The sequence below is a fragment of the Peromyscus californicus genome, unplaced genomic scaffold, assembly GCF_007827085.1.
Source record: "Peromyscus californicus insignis strain IS unplaced genomic scaffold, ASM782708v3 Scaffold_8__1_contigs__length_139910024, whole genome shotgun sequence".
NCBI classification, from domain to species: domain Eukaryota; kingdom Metazoa; phylum Chordata; class Mammalia; order Rodentia; family Cricetidae; genus Peromyscus; species Peromyscus californicus.
In genome coordinates this window covers 52,632,291-52,649,612 of record NW_026294606.1, presented here as the reverse complement: position 1 = coordinate 52,649,612, position 17,322 = coordinate 52,632,291, and the positions used below count along the sequence as shown (strand labels likewise).

Genomic DNA, 17,322 nt, shown 5'->3' with positions numbered 1-17,322 from the left:
GGACTCTAGGGAGCATGAGGGCTCTGTTCTCGCTCAGAAAGTCATCAAGACCACCTGTCCAAGAGGTACAATTGGAAGCACATTCTGCCCCTGTTGTAGCTAACAAGGGTGCTGCATCAGTGTATAGTATTTTTGTCACTGAGAGATGAAGGCATGTGATGACCTTTGAATTGTTTGGTAACAAACAGCAAAAAATGAGATGATGATATTCTTCACGCAAAGATGAAATTGTATGTGTCCATTTCATGTCAGATCACAGCTAACAGACATGTCTGATGTCACTGTTGACTGGATTGATGGACACCAGCTACAGCGTTTAGATCAAATGCTGATTGTTGTTGATGAAAATGACAAGGTCATTGGTGTAGACACCAAGAGGAATTGTCATCAGAATGAAAACATCGAGAAAGGTAGCACCATAGTTTTGCTTTGTCTAATGTGCAATAACCATTCATTCTCTCTCTCTCTCTCTCTCTCTCTCTCTCTCTCTCTCTCTCTCTCTCTCTCTCTCTCTCTCTCTCTCTCTCCCTTCTTCCCTCCTCTTTATTTGATAAAGAAACAGAAGAGAAAAATGTGGGTTTTCCCATAGATAGAGTACACAGTCTTCAGGAGTGGATTCTGAGAAACTCACTTAGAAGGATTATCTGTTTAACCAACCACTGTCAGAATCCGGAACCTTGCAACCCTGTGGGCAGCTGTGCACTTCCCTCTGAAATCCCATGAGACAGGAATCCCAAGAGGTTCAAAAAGAGTTCCCCATCCTGACGTCCAATCAGATCCCTTAAGCCCCATCATCCCTCAGGAGGTGTTGGATTATTTAGGTGTTTTTTTTTCTGTCTATCTATCTGTCTGTTTGTTGAGATAGTCTTATTGTGTGGCCCTGGCTGGTCTGGAACTTGCTAGAAAAATCAGGGTGATCTCAAATTCAGAGATCTGCCTCCAGAGTGCTGGGAACAATGATATGCATCACCAAGGCCAGCTCAACCTGCCAATCTCATCCAGCTCTCCTCATCCCTCTTATTTCTTCTCACTAGACATTTCCACTCATCTACCCCTGTTCTGCCACTAGGCTATAAGTGCCCACTTGTCCATTTTATACTCAGAGTTGATCCCAAATCTGTACTGAGGTCTCTTTTCTCCCTATTACAATAGTCCTGAATAAAATCTTTTTGTCCTGATTTTGCCTCACTACCATCTAGACCTGATTTCCCCTAACAAGTTTAAAATATTTGTCTCGAGTTTTAATTTGTCAAATAAGTTTAATAATCTACAGGCTATAAAACATCAGTTTTGCCGGGCGGTGGTGGCGCACGCCTTTAATCCCAGCACTCGGGAGGCAGAGCCAGGCGGATCTCTGTGAGTTCGAGGCCAGCCTGGGCTACCAAGTGAGTTCCAGGAAAGGTGCAAAGCTACACAGAGAAACCCTATCTCGAAAAACCAAAAAAAAAAAAACAAAAAAAAAACAAAACATCAGTTTTGGTAACCATGGTCCTACGAAGCATATAACTGCTATAAGCATCCATTTTTCTTTTACAACACAGACTGAAGACAGAGTGCAGGCAACCATCCTGTGGCTGTGCTGGATGGATGCTCACACTCAGACCTTTGCATTTGCAACCACCCTGTGGCTGTGCTGGATGCTCACACTCAGACCTTTGCATTTGCAACTATACTGGGTGCTCACACTCAGACCTTTGCATTTGCAACCATCCTGTGGCTGTGCTGGGTGCTCACATCAGACCTTTGCATTTGCAACCATGCTGTGGCTGTGCTGGGTGCTCACACTCAGACCTTTGCATTTCAGGGCTGCTCCACCGAGCCTTCAGTGTTGTTCTGTTTAACTCAGAGAAGAAGGTTCTGATTCAGCGCCGAGCGGACACGAAACTTACTTTCCCGGGTGAGTTCGTCATGACTCAAAGAGAACAGGTCCATGTGATGTGATCAGGAGAAATATGTGCCACAAGTTACCTGGCTGTAGATGACAGCTTTCTGGAGGAACTAGTCAGACACATGCTTGTCAGCCTGTGTTGCTCTAAGATGCTGGGTTAGCATGTCTTGTTTGTTCTGCTTCTTTAACTGGGATCCGTAAGAGTGTCTAGCTTGTTTGTTTCCCCTGTTTATCTGTTGTTTTGTGTGAAATGAAAGCCTATTTACTTATTTATTTAGTCCTAGGGGTTAAACCCGGGGGGCAAGCACACCACCATTTGCCCACACTCTGGGCCCTTTGTTTTCACTTTTATTTTGAGACAGGTAATTGCCCTTGGATTTGTAATCCTTCCATCTCAACTTCCTGAATAGCTGAATGCTCTCTCCCCACACCAGGTCCAGCAGCAACGCTGTTTAAATGCAGAAGAATTTACTGGTCTAAGAATCTGAAGGACTATGATAAGCAACATTTAGCATAAAGATTAGGAGATAAAAATAAAACTGAATACCTGGACTGAGGGATATCTTTTCACAGACCTGCCATTTCTGATTGTCACACAATCCAGGAGTTAGTCATCCATCACACAGATCCTCTGGAGCTGGAGTGTAGAGACCCACAGAAGTTTCCTAGTGAGACCTTACTCAGGGTCTGAGAATCTGAGCTTGCTTTACCCAGCAAGGCTGCATAAGGGGATGATTTGACCACGGGCATGTTTACCACATGTTTTTAAGGGTCTACATTTGGCTGTGCAGTGTGCTTTGATCTAGTAAGGGGGAGGTCTTTTGCTCTGCCCCTTGGCATTATTATAAAAAGCCCTTTTGAGTAAATGGAAAGGCATTTGTGAACTGCCTGATGTGGGTGCTGGGAACTGAACTCAGATCCTCTGTAAGAGCAGCAAGTGCTCTTGACCACTGAGCTATCTCTCTAGCTAATAGCTCAACACTATCAAGTGAGCCCTCAGCTTCCTCAGCACCACCTCAAAACCAATCCAGGCTGTCCATAGCACTTAGCTCTTCCTGCTGTCAGGTGGCATTTCTGGGCCTTTGCACAAACCTATACGAGAACTGCTCCCTGTCCTGAGACTCACTTAGTACAACAAGTGTGTGGGCAAGTTTTGCTTTTGCAGGAGGGGCAGGGGAGCAGTCAGAGCTGCTGGTTCTTAGGAGTACATCTCACAGCCCTGGGAGCAGGGACTCAGGCTCTGTCTGCCTTTCTCATCTGCCATGTCTTGATGGGCTTCCCTGTGAGGGCTGCAGGTCTGTTTCATCTATTCTATCTCCAGGAATAAATAAGAGGATTGCTCCTCATGTGTGTTCTTTCCAGGGCACTTTACTGACTCCTGTTCCAGTCATCCACTAAGTAATCCTGAAGAATTGGAAGAAAAAGATGCCTTGGGTGTGAAGAGGGCAGCCCTGAGACGTCTGCAGGCTGAGCTGGGCATTCCCGAGGACCAGGTACCAATGTCTGCCCAATAGCAGTTGTGCCAGCAGAAATCCAAGGGATTTGCTTCATTTCTATGTATATTCTGCATTTTACACCAATTTTGTTCACATTGCATCAATTTCTGTCACAGGTTTCTCTAGAGGACATCGTGTTTATGACAAGATATCATTATAAGGCAAAATCAGATGCCGTCTGGGGAGAACATGAAGTCTGTTACCTTCTGCTTATCAGGAAGGACGTCACTATCTGCGCAGATCCCAGTGAAATCAGCAGCTTCGACTACCTGACCCGGGAGGAACTGGAAGGGCTCCTAGAGAGAGGGGACCGGGGAGAAGTGAAAGTCACTCCCTGGCTGAGAATCATTGTGGAGAGGTTCCTATACAGGTGGTGGCCTTACTTGGATGAAGTGACCCAGTTTGTAGAGCTTGATAAGATACACAGAGTGTGAGAAGCAGGAAATCAAGCACTGGCTCTGAGGGTGCCCCAGGCAGGAGCTGCACTCAGAGGCATACCCAGGGCGCCATTGTGCTCTTGAGTTCCAGAAATCCATAAATCCTTCTTTAACTCTCAATCTTTGTTGTTTCTTTTTTGATACAAAGCTGTGTGTCCTAGGCAGGCCCCAAACGTGTAGCTAAGGATGACTTTGAATTTCTGATCCTCCTGCCTCCACCTCCCTCTTGGTCCTTGGATTACAAGCCTACACCACTATACAAGCACTCTGTGTGGCTGGAGACTGAACCCAAGGTTCTATGTGTGTGAGGCAAACACTTTCCAACAGCTACATCCCCATCCCATGTCTTCTTACTCTTTCTCCAGGTGCTTCATTTCTTTATTTTTTTATCTGCCTTGGTACAGGGAAGAAATACATTGTTTTCCCCAAATGTAATTTCTAATTTTTAAAAGTTTATTTTAGAAATAGGAGAACTAAATGAGAGACAGTCCCACACACCTAGAGATGATGTCATCACTGTAGTAGCTACAGTTGCACAACCACCAGAGGCAGCCCTTGAATGGGATGCCAGTCTTCTCAATGGCCCGAGGCTTTGTGTGGAGAAAACCACAAGGACAGTAAATCCAGCAAAATCTGTTAAGCACCAAAATTTGAAAGACTAGATTACCTGGATTATACTTCCCTGTCCTGCTCTGGCTTGCACAGCTGGATAACCTGTCCCCTGGGAGCCCCTGTCTTCACTGCTAAGCTCAGTAGCTGTACAAGTGCAGAGAGGCACACACGCAAACTCAGTTGGGTAGATGGGTGAGCAATCATTTAAACAGATGTGATTTTAAAGTAGTTTATGTCGCAAACCGTACTTTGATTTACTCAAAAGAACACTTCAAACTCCAATTTCTAACTAGCTGGGTTTTGTTTTGTTTTGTTTTTCTTATGGAGGGAGGAGAGGGCACCATTCTTGAAAAAAAAAAAAACGGATACCTCACATCTTCTTAAATTAAATCCCATATTAGAAAAGCAATTTGGTTTTGGTTTGGTTTTGTTTAACTTGTTTGTTTGTTTGTTGTTTGTTTGAAATAGGGTCTCACTGTGTAGCCCAGGTTGGCCCAGAACTCAAAACCCTCCTTCCTCAACCTCTCAGTCTTTCAACCTACCATGCTTGGCCACCATGGTTTATATTTTTAAGTCTGTCCCTCAGCACACACAGACCATTGGTCCACCCTGAATATACACTAAATCTCTTTTACATCATTGTCACCCGACACTGAAATGCTTTTGGGAGGACAACTGTTCGGTTCATGAGTTCAGAGGGTCACCGTCGGTTATGGAGAGGAAGGTAAAACAGTGAGAACCTGAAGCTTGCTCACATGACACAGATGAAGTAGAGAAAACAGGGTCAGAACCAGAGGGCAAGGCTCAGGCCAATGCTGAGGCCATGCCTTCATATGCCAGAATGAAGGTGGTCAAAAGAGCGGGCAGCTGAGTGAGTGGTGGAACTGGTGCTTGAGTCTGGGAAGTAGAGTTCAACAGAATCCAACATAACATTTACCGTGGGACTTCTTTGTCACAAAGATGTCACTTTTCACCCTAGAGCCATAAGAGTAGGCTACAAGTAGTGCATGTGCTGGCTCCCAGACTTGTTTGCCCACCCGAACCCTCAGTACCAAAATGCTTTAAATTTTCTTCTCTGCTACCCAAATTTTTTTTCTCCATTCGTTCTTTCTATTACAAGGAGGTGAAATTGGGTGTGTTAGTTGGCATTCTCATTCTACCTTAAAAACATTAAATTTATTACATTTAGAGTGTGTGTGTGTGTGTGTGTGTGTGTGTGTGTGTGTGTGTGTGTGTTGCACATGTGTCACGGTGTAGATATTGAGATCAGAGAATAACCTGTCAGAGTAGGTGTTCTCCTTCTACCCTGTGGGGTACTGGGAATCAAACCCAGGTCATCACTCTTGGTGGTATCTTCATCCACTGGGTCATCTTGCTCGCCCCAGATTCTACTTTTTACCTTAGAACATATAGACGCCATGACATTTTCAATTGAGTATCCAATTGGCATAAACATTGTGATTAGAGATTCTGTAGGCACAGCAGCCTGGACGATACCTGAAATAGGAACGGGTTCCAAGACTGGGTAGCACGACCCTGAGAATAACACAGCTCGTGGCAGATAGCATTGAGTAAGCACTGTGTTATGACCTCCAGCATTCTAGGCTCCCTCACCAATCAGTACAGGCCGCTCATTCTTCAGATCAGAACAAAGAGAAATAAAATATTTTTCTCCACTAAAACATTTTTCCCCTTGACATAAAGCAACCGCAGTCAAACTTGCAGCACGCTTTTTATATTTACAGCTTGGAGGAAGTACCCTGAGATTTACTTAGGGGAAAAAAAAAAAACAGCATGAAGTACAGCTAATGGGTTCAAGGAAAGCAGAAGAATTAAGAGCCTTAGCTGTCCACATGTATACTTCAAGGCTCCATTAATTAAATCAATGCAGTATTCATCTCAGGCTGGATAACCAGAATACTGAAACAAAACAACAATTCAGGCCACTGATCGGTTGACATTATAAAGGTAAGAAGTGATCACTAGATGTAGTTGGTTGGTTTTGCCATGCTGGAGATCAAACCTAGAGCTTCACATAAGCACAACAAACACTCTGCCAACTTCTTTATACCCCATGCCTGTGTCGTCCAATTACAACACTGTTCTTCAATGAGTTTCTTACAGTTGAGACCAGGCTATTTTTACTCTAAATTACTACATATTGCGCAAAACAATGGTTTTCAGACAATGCCTTCAGACAGAGACTCCATTTTACAAGCAGCCTTCGTCTCCATTTTGAAGATGGAAGATGGTGGCACTTGGGTGAGTAAGTGAATGGTGCCACCTGCTCAACACCACCCATGTGCCCAGACATCACCTATTCCTGGGAGTGGACAAGGTACCTACATATAGACACCAAGTACATTGGCGTGAGTTGAGACTGCAGAGGAACATTGGGATATTAAAATAATATCAGGGAAAATGGACCCACGAAGTTATTGGACACACCAGGCCAAGGAAAGGGTATAACTCCCGTTAAAAGGTGAACACCTAGCACTGTAAGGGTGATATATTAACCCTACTGACCTGTCACCTGACCACCCAGTGTACATCTAAGACCGAGCTACAGTTCCCCCCTGTTGTGAGGGCTTCAGCCTACCTTGTTCCCTACTGTTGACTCCGCCTTCTTAAATGCCCTCTGCCCATCCTCCTCTTTGCTCATCTAGACCTGCCGTCCATCTTCTCACACACTCATCTGGACTTAGTTCTGCCTTTTGCCTCTACAGCTGGACAACCGAATTCAAATAAGGTAAAGGTTCCAGGTAAGCAAACGGTTGTGACGAAAACATAATTCCCGAAGGGACATAGTGTCATCCTCATTTGTAACATTGTTAAAACTAAGATTAGCACTGTTGCTGTGGGAAGGTCTGTATGTCAAATGTGTTGCTGATTGGTCAATAAATAAATCACTGATTGGCCAGTGGCCGGGCAGGAAGTATAGGCAGGACTAACAGAGAGGAGAATTGAGAGAACAGGAAGCTGGGTGAGGGAGACACTGCCAGCCGCCATGATGACAAACAGCATGTGAAGATGCCAGTAAGCCACGAGCCATGTGGCAAGGTATAGATTAATGGAAATGGATTAATTTAAGCTGTAAGAACAGTTAGCAAGAAGCCTGCCACGGCCATACAGTTTGTAACCAATGTAAGTCTCTGTGTTTACTTGGTTGGGTCTGAGTGGCTGTGGGACTGGCAGGCGAGAGAGATTTGTCCTGACTGTGGGCCAGGCAGGAAAACTTTAGCTACAAATGGCGCCCAACGTGGGGCAAGAGTTTCCACCTAAAAACTGAGAAAAAAGATTCTAAAACGGAGCTAAAAACATCGGCCGGGCGGTGGTGGCGCACGCCTTTAATCCCAGCACTCAGGAGGCAGAGCTAGGTGGATCTCTGTGAGTTCGAGGCCAGCCTGGACTACAGAGTGAGTTCCAGAAAAGGCGCAACACTACACAGAGAAACCCTGTCTCGAAAAACCAAAAAAAAAAAATCTTCTGAGGCCAGGACAATATGGTACCATCCCTGAAGTGGCCTTCGCAATTCGGAAAAGGTACAGTGCCCTTTTCTTCGAAGGCAGCTGAACAGGCAGTGGGCCGATGGCTTCTGATGTGCAATGGAACAGCAGCTGAAACAGTTATTCTTGAAGAGTAACTAAGCTCACGCCTCTCAATAGTAGACTGGCATTTGATAGAGGGATGTGGAGAAGAACGGGATGCTGAGATGAAGCCATATATACACAGCCAAGAAGAATGGACAGTTGAATTTAAAAACCATCAACAATTTCCAGAATTTAAAATCCTGAATCATGACATGACACTAGTGGAATTCAGGTGTTTCTGGTACATGGACTGCTCTCACCCAATGTGAGGTTGAACTGTTGACCTTGTGTACATCCTACTTCACAAATGAGTCTGTCAGATATGCTAAGCCTATAGGCTGAAGATGATGCCCCAGCGTTGCGGAGAAACCTCAGGTGACTGTCTAGGCAGCTGGCTGTTTCTGTCAACTCACAAATTTTTGGAAGTTGCTTGTATGCACTTCCTGTTTTTATTTTTGTTAGCTAATATTATTTCCTTCTTGGGTCTCTGAGGGAGTTGAAGATTAGTTAGTTATAGTTGAAGGTTAGTTAGTTATAGTTGAAGATTAATTAGGATAGAAAGTGAATTAGATACATTTTGGACTTACCAAAGTAGGATAGATAAAGAAATTATTTTCTCTGAATTTGTCAAATACAAATGGACTAGACATTGTTTAGACATTTATTACTTGTATATATTGTATATAGTTATTGTACTTTTGTATATAGTTTTTCTTTTGTTAGTTATAACCTTTTTCTTTTTTCTCCTTTTTATTAAAATAGAAAAGGGGAAATGTGGTGGTATTTTACTTGTACTGAAATGTGATTTTAATTGTATGTTAATAAATAAAGTTGCCTGGGTGTCAGAGCTATTAGAGCCATAGCAAGTGCGTGGCGGCGGTGGCACATGCCTTTAAGGACCTGGAGAGCGGTACATACAGGCAGTGATGAGGCAGTCACATGTTTGGGTTTACAACCAATGAGAAGGCAGAACAGCTAGAGTATATAAAGACATACACACAGGAAGTAGGTCCCTTTCGGAGAGCTCTCTTGGCTGAAGAGGATCCCTGAATCAGGAAGGGTGAGGCCCTTAGCTCTGACCTCTTGGCTTTCTTCTCTGAATCGGCTCTGTGTTTCTTATTTAATAAGACGGTTGGTTACATCTACACACTGTCACTCAGGGATATACCAAGGGAAATTCTAAGCATCCTAAATAATCAAAATGTCAAATTACAACAGAACTTAAGAAGCATACAGTGTGAGAGAAATGTTCAATTCTTGGTATATTCAATAGTCAATGCAGTTGGAGATGTCATCCAACATTTTTGAAGTCTGTATAAATGTGTTCTGTGCTCAAAGCTGACACGTGTTTGATGTGAGAAATGTGAATCTAAGCGTACATCTGAAGTTCTGCAGTACAGGGACTGGCTGGAATTATCCTCATAGTCTTTTTCCTCCAGTTAGAATTGAATCTTTTTAAACTATTTATTTACTTATTAATATTGTGTGTGTGTGTGTGTGTGTGTGTGTGTGTGTGTGTGTGTGTGTGTGTGTGTGCCTGCATGGATGTCTGTACAACACATGTGTGCAGGTGCCAGCCGAGGCCAATAAAAGAAGGTGATCCAGTGGAACTGGAGTTACAGGGAGTTGTGAGGTGCCTGAAGTGGGTTCTGGGACTGAACCTAGGGTCCTCTGCAAGAATAGCAATTGCTCCTGACTGCTAAGCCAACTCTCCAGTCCTAAGAAAGGAATCTTTGGTGTGATGTCTTTTTTTCTTTCAGTTGATGAAATCATTTGGTTGTTTTCATATTTGGGGAAAGACCCTGTAACCAATTTTGAATTTTCAGTTATCATATTTAGAAGTCTCTTATATAACATATGTCATCTTTAATAGAGAACACTCCTGTGGTTTTTTCTTAATTGATTTACAGAACACCAAGCACTTACTTTATAAAGAGACAATAGATACTTTCCAGAAAGGATAGACTTGAGAAGAAATCCAAAGCTTTAGATAATTTTAACAAATTATTATTGTTATTTTTTGTATAACTGGCTAAATTTTATAGATAGAATTAAACATTTGTCTATTAAAATGTAGTGTAAGATTACTGTGTAATTGCTCCAATTAGGAATAATTCTTGTTTGTTTGTTTGCTGAGACAGGGTCTTAGGATGTAAACCAGAAGGTTTAGCTTTGGCATTTCTGCCTGCACCCGTTATAACAGCAGAGCTTACATGATGGAAGTCACTTCCTGGAAGACAAGGCTGCATCTCGAGCAGGAGCAATTATCTCCCAAAAGTCAGTTTACCTGTCAAGCAATAGGAACCATTTGGATGATCTTGCAAAACCAGAATTCATACAAGGATCCTGGAGATAACACCTTGACCAGAACTGCCCAATTACACACACACACACACACACACACACACACACACACACACACACACCACACACACACACACACACACACACACACACACACACACACACACACACACACACACACACACACACACACTGTTTCCAAGACAGTGTCTCTTGTGTAGCGTAGCCGTCCTGAAACTTGCTCTATAGACCAGGCTAGTCTTGAACTCAGAATCCACCTGCCTCTGCCTTCCAACTGCTAGGATTAAAGACATTCACCACCACACCCAGCTTCATATTTTATCTTTTAAAAGAAAATATTAGATAATGGGAAGATCCTCCATGCTCCTGGATTGACAGAAGTAAGATTGTAAAAATAGCTATATTTCCAAAATTAATCTACAGATCTAATGCAATAAGAAACAAAACTCCAATGTAATATTTCGCAGATCTAGAAAAAGCAACCCAAGAATTCATATGGATACACAAAAGACCACAAATACTCAAAGCAATCTTCAGGAGTAAAAACACAGTGATGACATCAGAATACTCTACTTCAAATTATACTACAGAGCTACAGTGATAAAGACAGTCTGGAACTGGCATAAAGACAGTTAGGAGAAAGCAACAGAGTAGAGGACCCGGAAATAATCTGATAAAGCTAAAGCCACCTAACTGTTGACAAAGGAGTCAAAAACAGGAAGTGGGGAAAAACAGCCTCTTCAACACATGGTGCTGACGAAACTGGATAGCCACCTGCAGAAGAATGAAAGTACATCTTAGCCTTTAATCCCAGCACTCGGGAGGCAGAGGCAGGTGGATCTCTATGAGTTCGAGGCCAGCCTGGGCTACCGAAGTGAGTTCCAGGAAAGGTGCAAAGCTACACAAAGAAACCCTGTCTCGAAAAATAAAAAAAAAAAAGTACATCTTATCTTTTACAAAAGTCAATTAAAAACCTGTCAAAGACCTTAATTTAAAACTGGAAATGCTGGGATTGTTAGAGGAAAACATAGAGATGACTTTTCAAGACACTGGGGTAGATAAGAGCTTTCTGAACAGAATTTCAGTAGCATAGGAGTTAGCCCCAAATGTCACCAGACATTACTACAGGAAATGTAAAATGCTTCTTCTGCACATCAAAGGAAACCTTTAACAGACCAAACACAAACAGACTGCTGCTTCCAAAAGGATGAATGTCTTTACCAACTACACCTCAGACAAGAAGCTAATATGCAGAATTTACAAAGAATGATACACATTAAATACCAAAGAAGTAAAACTGTCACTCAACACAGTCTAACAAAATCAATAGACAGTTTTCAAAAGGAGAAACAAAAATGATCAATAACTATTCTCAAAATTGTTCAATATTACTGGTCATCAGAGAAATGCTAGTTGAAACTACTTTGAGAGATTACCTCACCCTATTCTACTTGGCTATCACCAAGAAATATGACAATAAATATTAGATAGAGAGAAAGAAGAACCCTAAATTCACTGCTCGTGGGAGAGCATATTAATACAGCCATTATGAAAATCAGTGTGGAGGTTCCTTTAAAAATCAAAAAATTAATCTTGGCACAGTGGCATATACCTTTAATCTCAGCATTTGGAAGATAGAGTCAGACAGATCTCTGAATTAGAGGCCAACCTAGTCTATATAGTGAGTTTCAGGATATCCAAGACTTACAGAGAGACACTGTCTCAAACAAAAAAAATTAAAATAGAACTACTGTATGACCCAGTTTTCAATTCCAGGGCATATACCCAGGGAACTCTATTTTCTACCATAGAGATATTTGCACATCCGTGTTTATTGTTGTCTTATTTACAATATCAAAGAAATGGATCCAACCTCAATGTCTACCAATGGATAAGTGGATAATGAAAATGTGGTACCTGTGCAAATGGGATATTAGTCAGCTACAAAGAAAATACTTTTTTCAGGAAAATGCATGATCTTGGAAAGTATGATATTAAGAAAAGTCACCCAAACTTGGAAAAAATGCGTTGTCCCTCATATGTGGTTGCTACACTATAATATATATATATAAATATATATATAAATATATATATATTTATATATATATTTATATATATATATACATCTGTAAGTGTTGGTAGAGTATAAAATATAGAAAAGAGACAAAAAGGAGTAATATTGGATGATGAAGAAGGATGGGATGCACACTAATGGGTACATGAGTCATGACAGAGAATGCAGAGCTAATTGTTTCTCTAGTTTCAACTCTGTCACAATTGTCTTTTTTCTCTTGGGTGGATAACTGCATTAAAATATAGTTGATAAAACTGGGCGGTGGTAGCACATACCTTTAATCCCAGCACTCGGGAGGCAGAGCCAGGCGGATCTCTGAATTCAAGACCAGCCTGGTCTACAGAGTGAGATCTAGGACAGGCACCAAAACTACACAGAGAAACCTTGTCTCGAAAAAACAAAAACAAAACCCATATATATATCTGATAATGAAAGTGCAAAACCCTAAGTGAAGCTCCCTGGTTTCAGAACAGCCTTTCTAATGGATAGAAGTTAACTGGGATGCATGGGACTTGGGCCTGGGTAAGTGGATACTTCACTCCAGCTGTGTGACATTTTTATTCGTGAGTTCATTACAAAGTGATTTTTAAATTTAAATTTAAAAACTCATGTTACGACCCCACAGAAAGATCTGAGGCCATCAGACATACGTTTGTTTCCCTGACATGGTCATATTGATGAAATAGCTTCTCTTTTTTGTCTCTTCCCATACGTGTCCTTATTTGACAGGCAGGTGAGACAGACAGGCAAACCTGAACCAGTTAGGCTGCTGGATTTGGGTCTTTTCCTTTTGAAACTGTAGTAACACTATAAACCGAAAAGAATTTTAGCTTAATTTAACAATTATAATTTAGATGAGTTTTCACTCATAAATTAATTTGATGGCCTATAAATGACATTAAAACCTAAATACATGCAGAAAATGCATAAATTTGAATTGTTATACATAAAGATAGATTTTTTTTAAATGTATCAAAAGGTGGACAGTGGCTCATGTGTTTAATCCCAGCACTTGGGGGTAAGAAAGCAGGTGGATCTCTGTGAATTCAAGGCCAGCCTAGTTACATAGTAAGTTCCAGGACAGTCAGAGCTATGTAGAGAGACCCTGTCTCAAAACCAAACCCAACAAACAAACAAACAAACAAACAAACAAAATATCAGATTTCAAAGCTTTTATTTGGATTTCTCATTTGCCAGTTCTAAACTGTTTATCTGATTGTTTTTTTGGTTTTTTTTTTTACAGTGTTTAGCAGTTATTAACCTCAAATTTGTACGTTGGAAAGTATGACTCCATACTAATAAGACAGAAGACATTCTGGCTTTCAAAGACCCTGAGCCTTACAGGAAGGGCACCCTGAATCTGGGCCACACCCTCTGGTGGCAGCCTCCAAAGAGGGCATGGCAGAAGGAAACTTGCCTCTTTTCCTGCTTGTCCTCACTCTCGCTGGCAAGCATCAGCTGTTGCTGAGGAAGTCCTTCATCAGTATCAGAACCAACTTCTGGGCTCCAATGTGTACCAAAGACCAGCAGCTCTCCAGGAATGCTCCAGGCGTGCTGCAACAGGTTGGAGTGCTGAGCCATCCAGTCTCATGGACTTAGAACCACTGGATTCTTGGCCTCTCTGTGTGAAACAGCCTTGGCCAGTCTAGTAAGTCTCCCTTTAATATTTTTGTTCATTCCATCAGTTCCAAGAGAATCTTCACTAATACACCCTACTAAAACTTTAATTTATCATCGGGAAATTAAGAATGTTTCTGAGATGACGGTAGTGGCACACACCTTTAATCCCAGCACTTGGGAGGTAGAGGCAGATGGATCTCTGTGAGTTTGAGGCCAGCCTGGGCTACAGAACAATTCCAGGAGGACAACCAAGGCTATTACACAGAGAAACCTTGTCTCGAAAAACCACCACTTATGTATATATTTCTAAAAGGCTGGAGAGATGGCTCAGTGGTTAAGAGCCCTTGGTGTTCTTCCAAAGGACCTGGACTCAATTCCCAGCAAGCCTCACCCGGTAGCTCACAGTCATCTGGTAACTCCAGTTCCAGAGGATCCAACACCCTCTTCTGGCTTCTGAGGGTACTGCATACATGTGGTAAACAGACATACAAGCAGGCAAAACACCAATGCACAAATTAATAAAAATGAATTTCTTGCCGGGCGGTGGTGGCGCACGCCTTTAATCCCAGCACTCGGGAGGCAGAGGCAGGCGGATCTTTGTGAGTTCGAGGCCAGCCTGGTCTACAGAGTGAGTTCCAAGAAAGGCGCAAAGCTACACAGAGAAACCCTGTCTCGAAAAAACTAAAAAAAAAAAAAAAAAAAAGAATTTCTTTAAAATAAATCAATATCAGACTAATAAAGATTTTTAATATTTATTCAAGTTTGTATGCATATTGTATGCCTATTTGTATACCATATGGACATAGGTATTTTTTGAGGACAGAAGAGGGTATCATGTCCCTTGAAAGAGGAGTTACACGTAGGTGTGACCAGCATGATATAGGCACCGAGAACTGAACCTGGGTCTTCTGCAAAAACAGCAAGTGGTCTTAGCCACTGAGCCATCTCTCCAGCTCCACCAATATGGATTTTTAAGGTATGCACCTTAGTCCTTTATTTAGCATGAAATACTTTATGTTAATATTTTCTCCTTTAGAAACTGCTTTGAAAGAATATGTTTAACAAAATATTTGTATATCACATTAAACATTGTAGCTTAATGAAACTTTATCTTATGATTCCAATAAATTTTATTTTCTATAAACACATAGCTTTTAAAGGTTTTATGGAACCTCCTAAATAGCATTTAAATAGGTTTTTCATTTCATTTTATTTGTTTGTTTGTTCATTGGTTTTCCGAGAACGGGTTTCTCTGTGTAATCTGGGCTGTCCTGGAATTCACTATGTAACCAGGCTGGCCTTGAAGTCAGAGATCCATCTGCCTTGGACTTGGAAACCCTGAGGTTAAAGGCATGTACTAACACCGCTTGGCTAAATAGGTTTTTGAAACCTATTTATTTACCTTTATTTTGTGTATCTGAGTGAGTGAGTGAGTGCGTGCGTGCGTGCGTGCGTGCGTGCGTGCGTGCGTGCGTGCATCATGTGTGTCCTGATGCCCTCAGAGACCAGAAGAAAGCATTGGGTCCCCTGAATGCAGATGGCTGCCAGATGGATGTGAAACCAAATCCAGGTGCTCAACTGCTGAACCACCTTCCCACACCCCCATTTTATTAGATTTTTAAAAGTTCAGAGTGGGACTGGAGAGTTGGTTCAGGTTCAATCCCTAGATTCTCACGGTGGCTTAGAACCACTCTAGTTCTTGGGGATCTGATGCCTTCTCCTGACCTCTGCCGGCACCAGGAACACACACAGGTGGTGCACTACATACTTGGAGGCAAAACACTGGATGTGTGCGCGCGCGCGTGTGTGTGTGTGTGTGTGTGTGTGTGTGTGTGTGTGTGTGTGTGAGAGAGAGAGAGAGAGAGAGAGAGAGAGAGAGAGAGAGAGAGAGAGAGAGAGAGAGAGAGAGAGAGAGAGAGAGAGAGTCTTTAACCAGTAAGCCAGTGGCTCTCAACGTGTGGGTCATGGCCCCCAGGGAGGAGAAATGACCTTTTTTTTTTTTGGTTTTTTGAGACAGGGTTTCTCTGTGTAGCTTTGGAGCCTGTCCTGGAACTCACTTTGTAGCCCAGGCTGGCCTCGAACTCACAGAGATCCACCTGGCTCTGCCTCCTGAGTGCTGGGATTAAAGGCGTGTGCCACCACTGCTCAGCATGAAATGACCCTTTTATAGGGTCACCCAGAACCATCAAAACACACAGATATTTACATTACAATTTATAACAGTTGCAAAATTAGAGTTATGAGGTAACAATGAGAATAATTTTATGATTGGTGTTCACCACAGCATGAGGAACTGTATTAAAGGGTCGTACCGTTTGGAAGTTTGAGAACACTGCACTAAATCCTCTCTTCAGCAGCCCCTGGGCAACTTAAGAACCATTAAAGCACATTTACAATATGCACAGATGCATTTGAATTGTGCATACCAATATATAATAAATATTAAAAAAATTATTTCATTGTAATAATAAATGAAAATTTTAAGTGGCCGTGGGTTTTGTAAGAAAATGAAATAGCGATTAAAAGTATAGATTCCTGGATCAGGCAGCATGTATCTGAAGGAACAGCAATTATGATGATGCCCCCTGAAAAATCCATGTTTTGTTTCATCTGATGCTGAAATGCAACATGGATGAGAATTCAGGATTCTTTTTTGCTCAAGGAAATTTTTGTTCCAGTTTAAAAGAAAAGCACCTCATGGCAGGGAATGGAAAAGAGACGGGGGAAAAACACATTCCTTTTACCCATGGAGGTAGGACACAGGACAGACAAACAGCCACATGGAGGGAAGGAGAGCTTAGAGGAGTAAGAATGTGAAGGAGAGCTTACAGAGCAGAAACAGAAAGAAAAGGAAAAGGTATATTTTCTGAGTATTTCAGGAAAGTGAGCAGACATATGAACCAGTGTGGCTGCATCCTGTAAGATACTGTGCTAGAGAAAGGGGATTCTGAGAAGGGACAGTGCAGTATTTATTAAAGGCACAATTATTCTGCCTCTAGCATGGCTAAAGGCAAGTCTGCCTTCTAAGGGCGACCACTTGTCCAGGTTGACCTGGTCCAACTGGAATTTTAGGTCTCTACCCAGAGACTCTTCCCTTGACCAGGGGAGTTCTTTTATGAAAGAGCCTTTATTGCTCTTATAACATTTCATCCTCTGAAGAGGTAACTATAAAATCATTGAGGAACCAGATCAGGGAGGAGAGCCTTCCAGCACTCTGGCAACCTTGGCCTCTGGCAAGGACAAGGCTACCAAGAGTCCCAAGGGAATTTCTGGCTTTAAG

At 42.1% G+C, this 17,322-nt stretch overlaps 1 protein-coding gene across 1 annotated transcript; it reads left to right on the top strand.

Moving 5' to 3' along the window:
• Positions 1-268: 268 nt before the first annotated feature.
• Positions 269-3,818, top strand: LOC128104699 (isopentenyl-diphosphate delta-isomerase 2-like). The gene is made up of 4 exons (XM_052729686.1): positions 269-410; positions 1,805-1,897; positions 3,251-3,381; positions 3,501-3,818. Exons 1-4 carry the CDS (start codon positions 269-271, stop codon positions 3,816-3,818), a joined length of 684 nt encoding a protein of 227 aa, XP_052585646.1.
• Positions 3,819-17,322: the final 13,504 nt, after the last annotated feature.

Excerpts from the sequence above, each read along its gene's own strand:
- LOC128104699 (XM_052729686.1), top strand. The coding sequence starts at position 269 with ATGTCTGATGTCACTGTTGACTGGATTGATGGACACCAGCTACAGCGT. Across the intron at positions 1,898-3,250 it reads CACGAAACTTACTTTCCCGG|GGCACTTTACTGACTCCTGT; the intron begins GTGAGTTCGTCA and ends TGTTCTTTCCAG. Across the intron at positions 3,382-3,500 it reads TGGGCATTCCCGAGGACCAG|GTTTCTCTAGAGGACATCGT; the intron begins GTACCAATGTCT and ends TTTCTGTCACAG.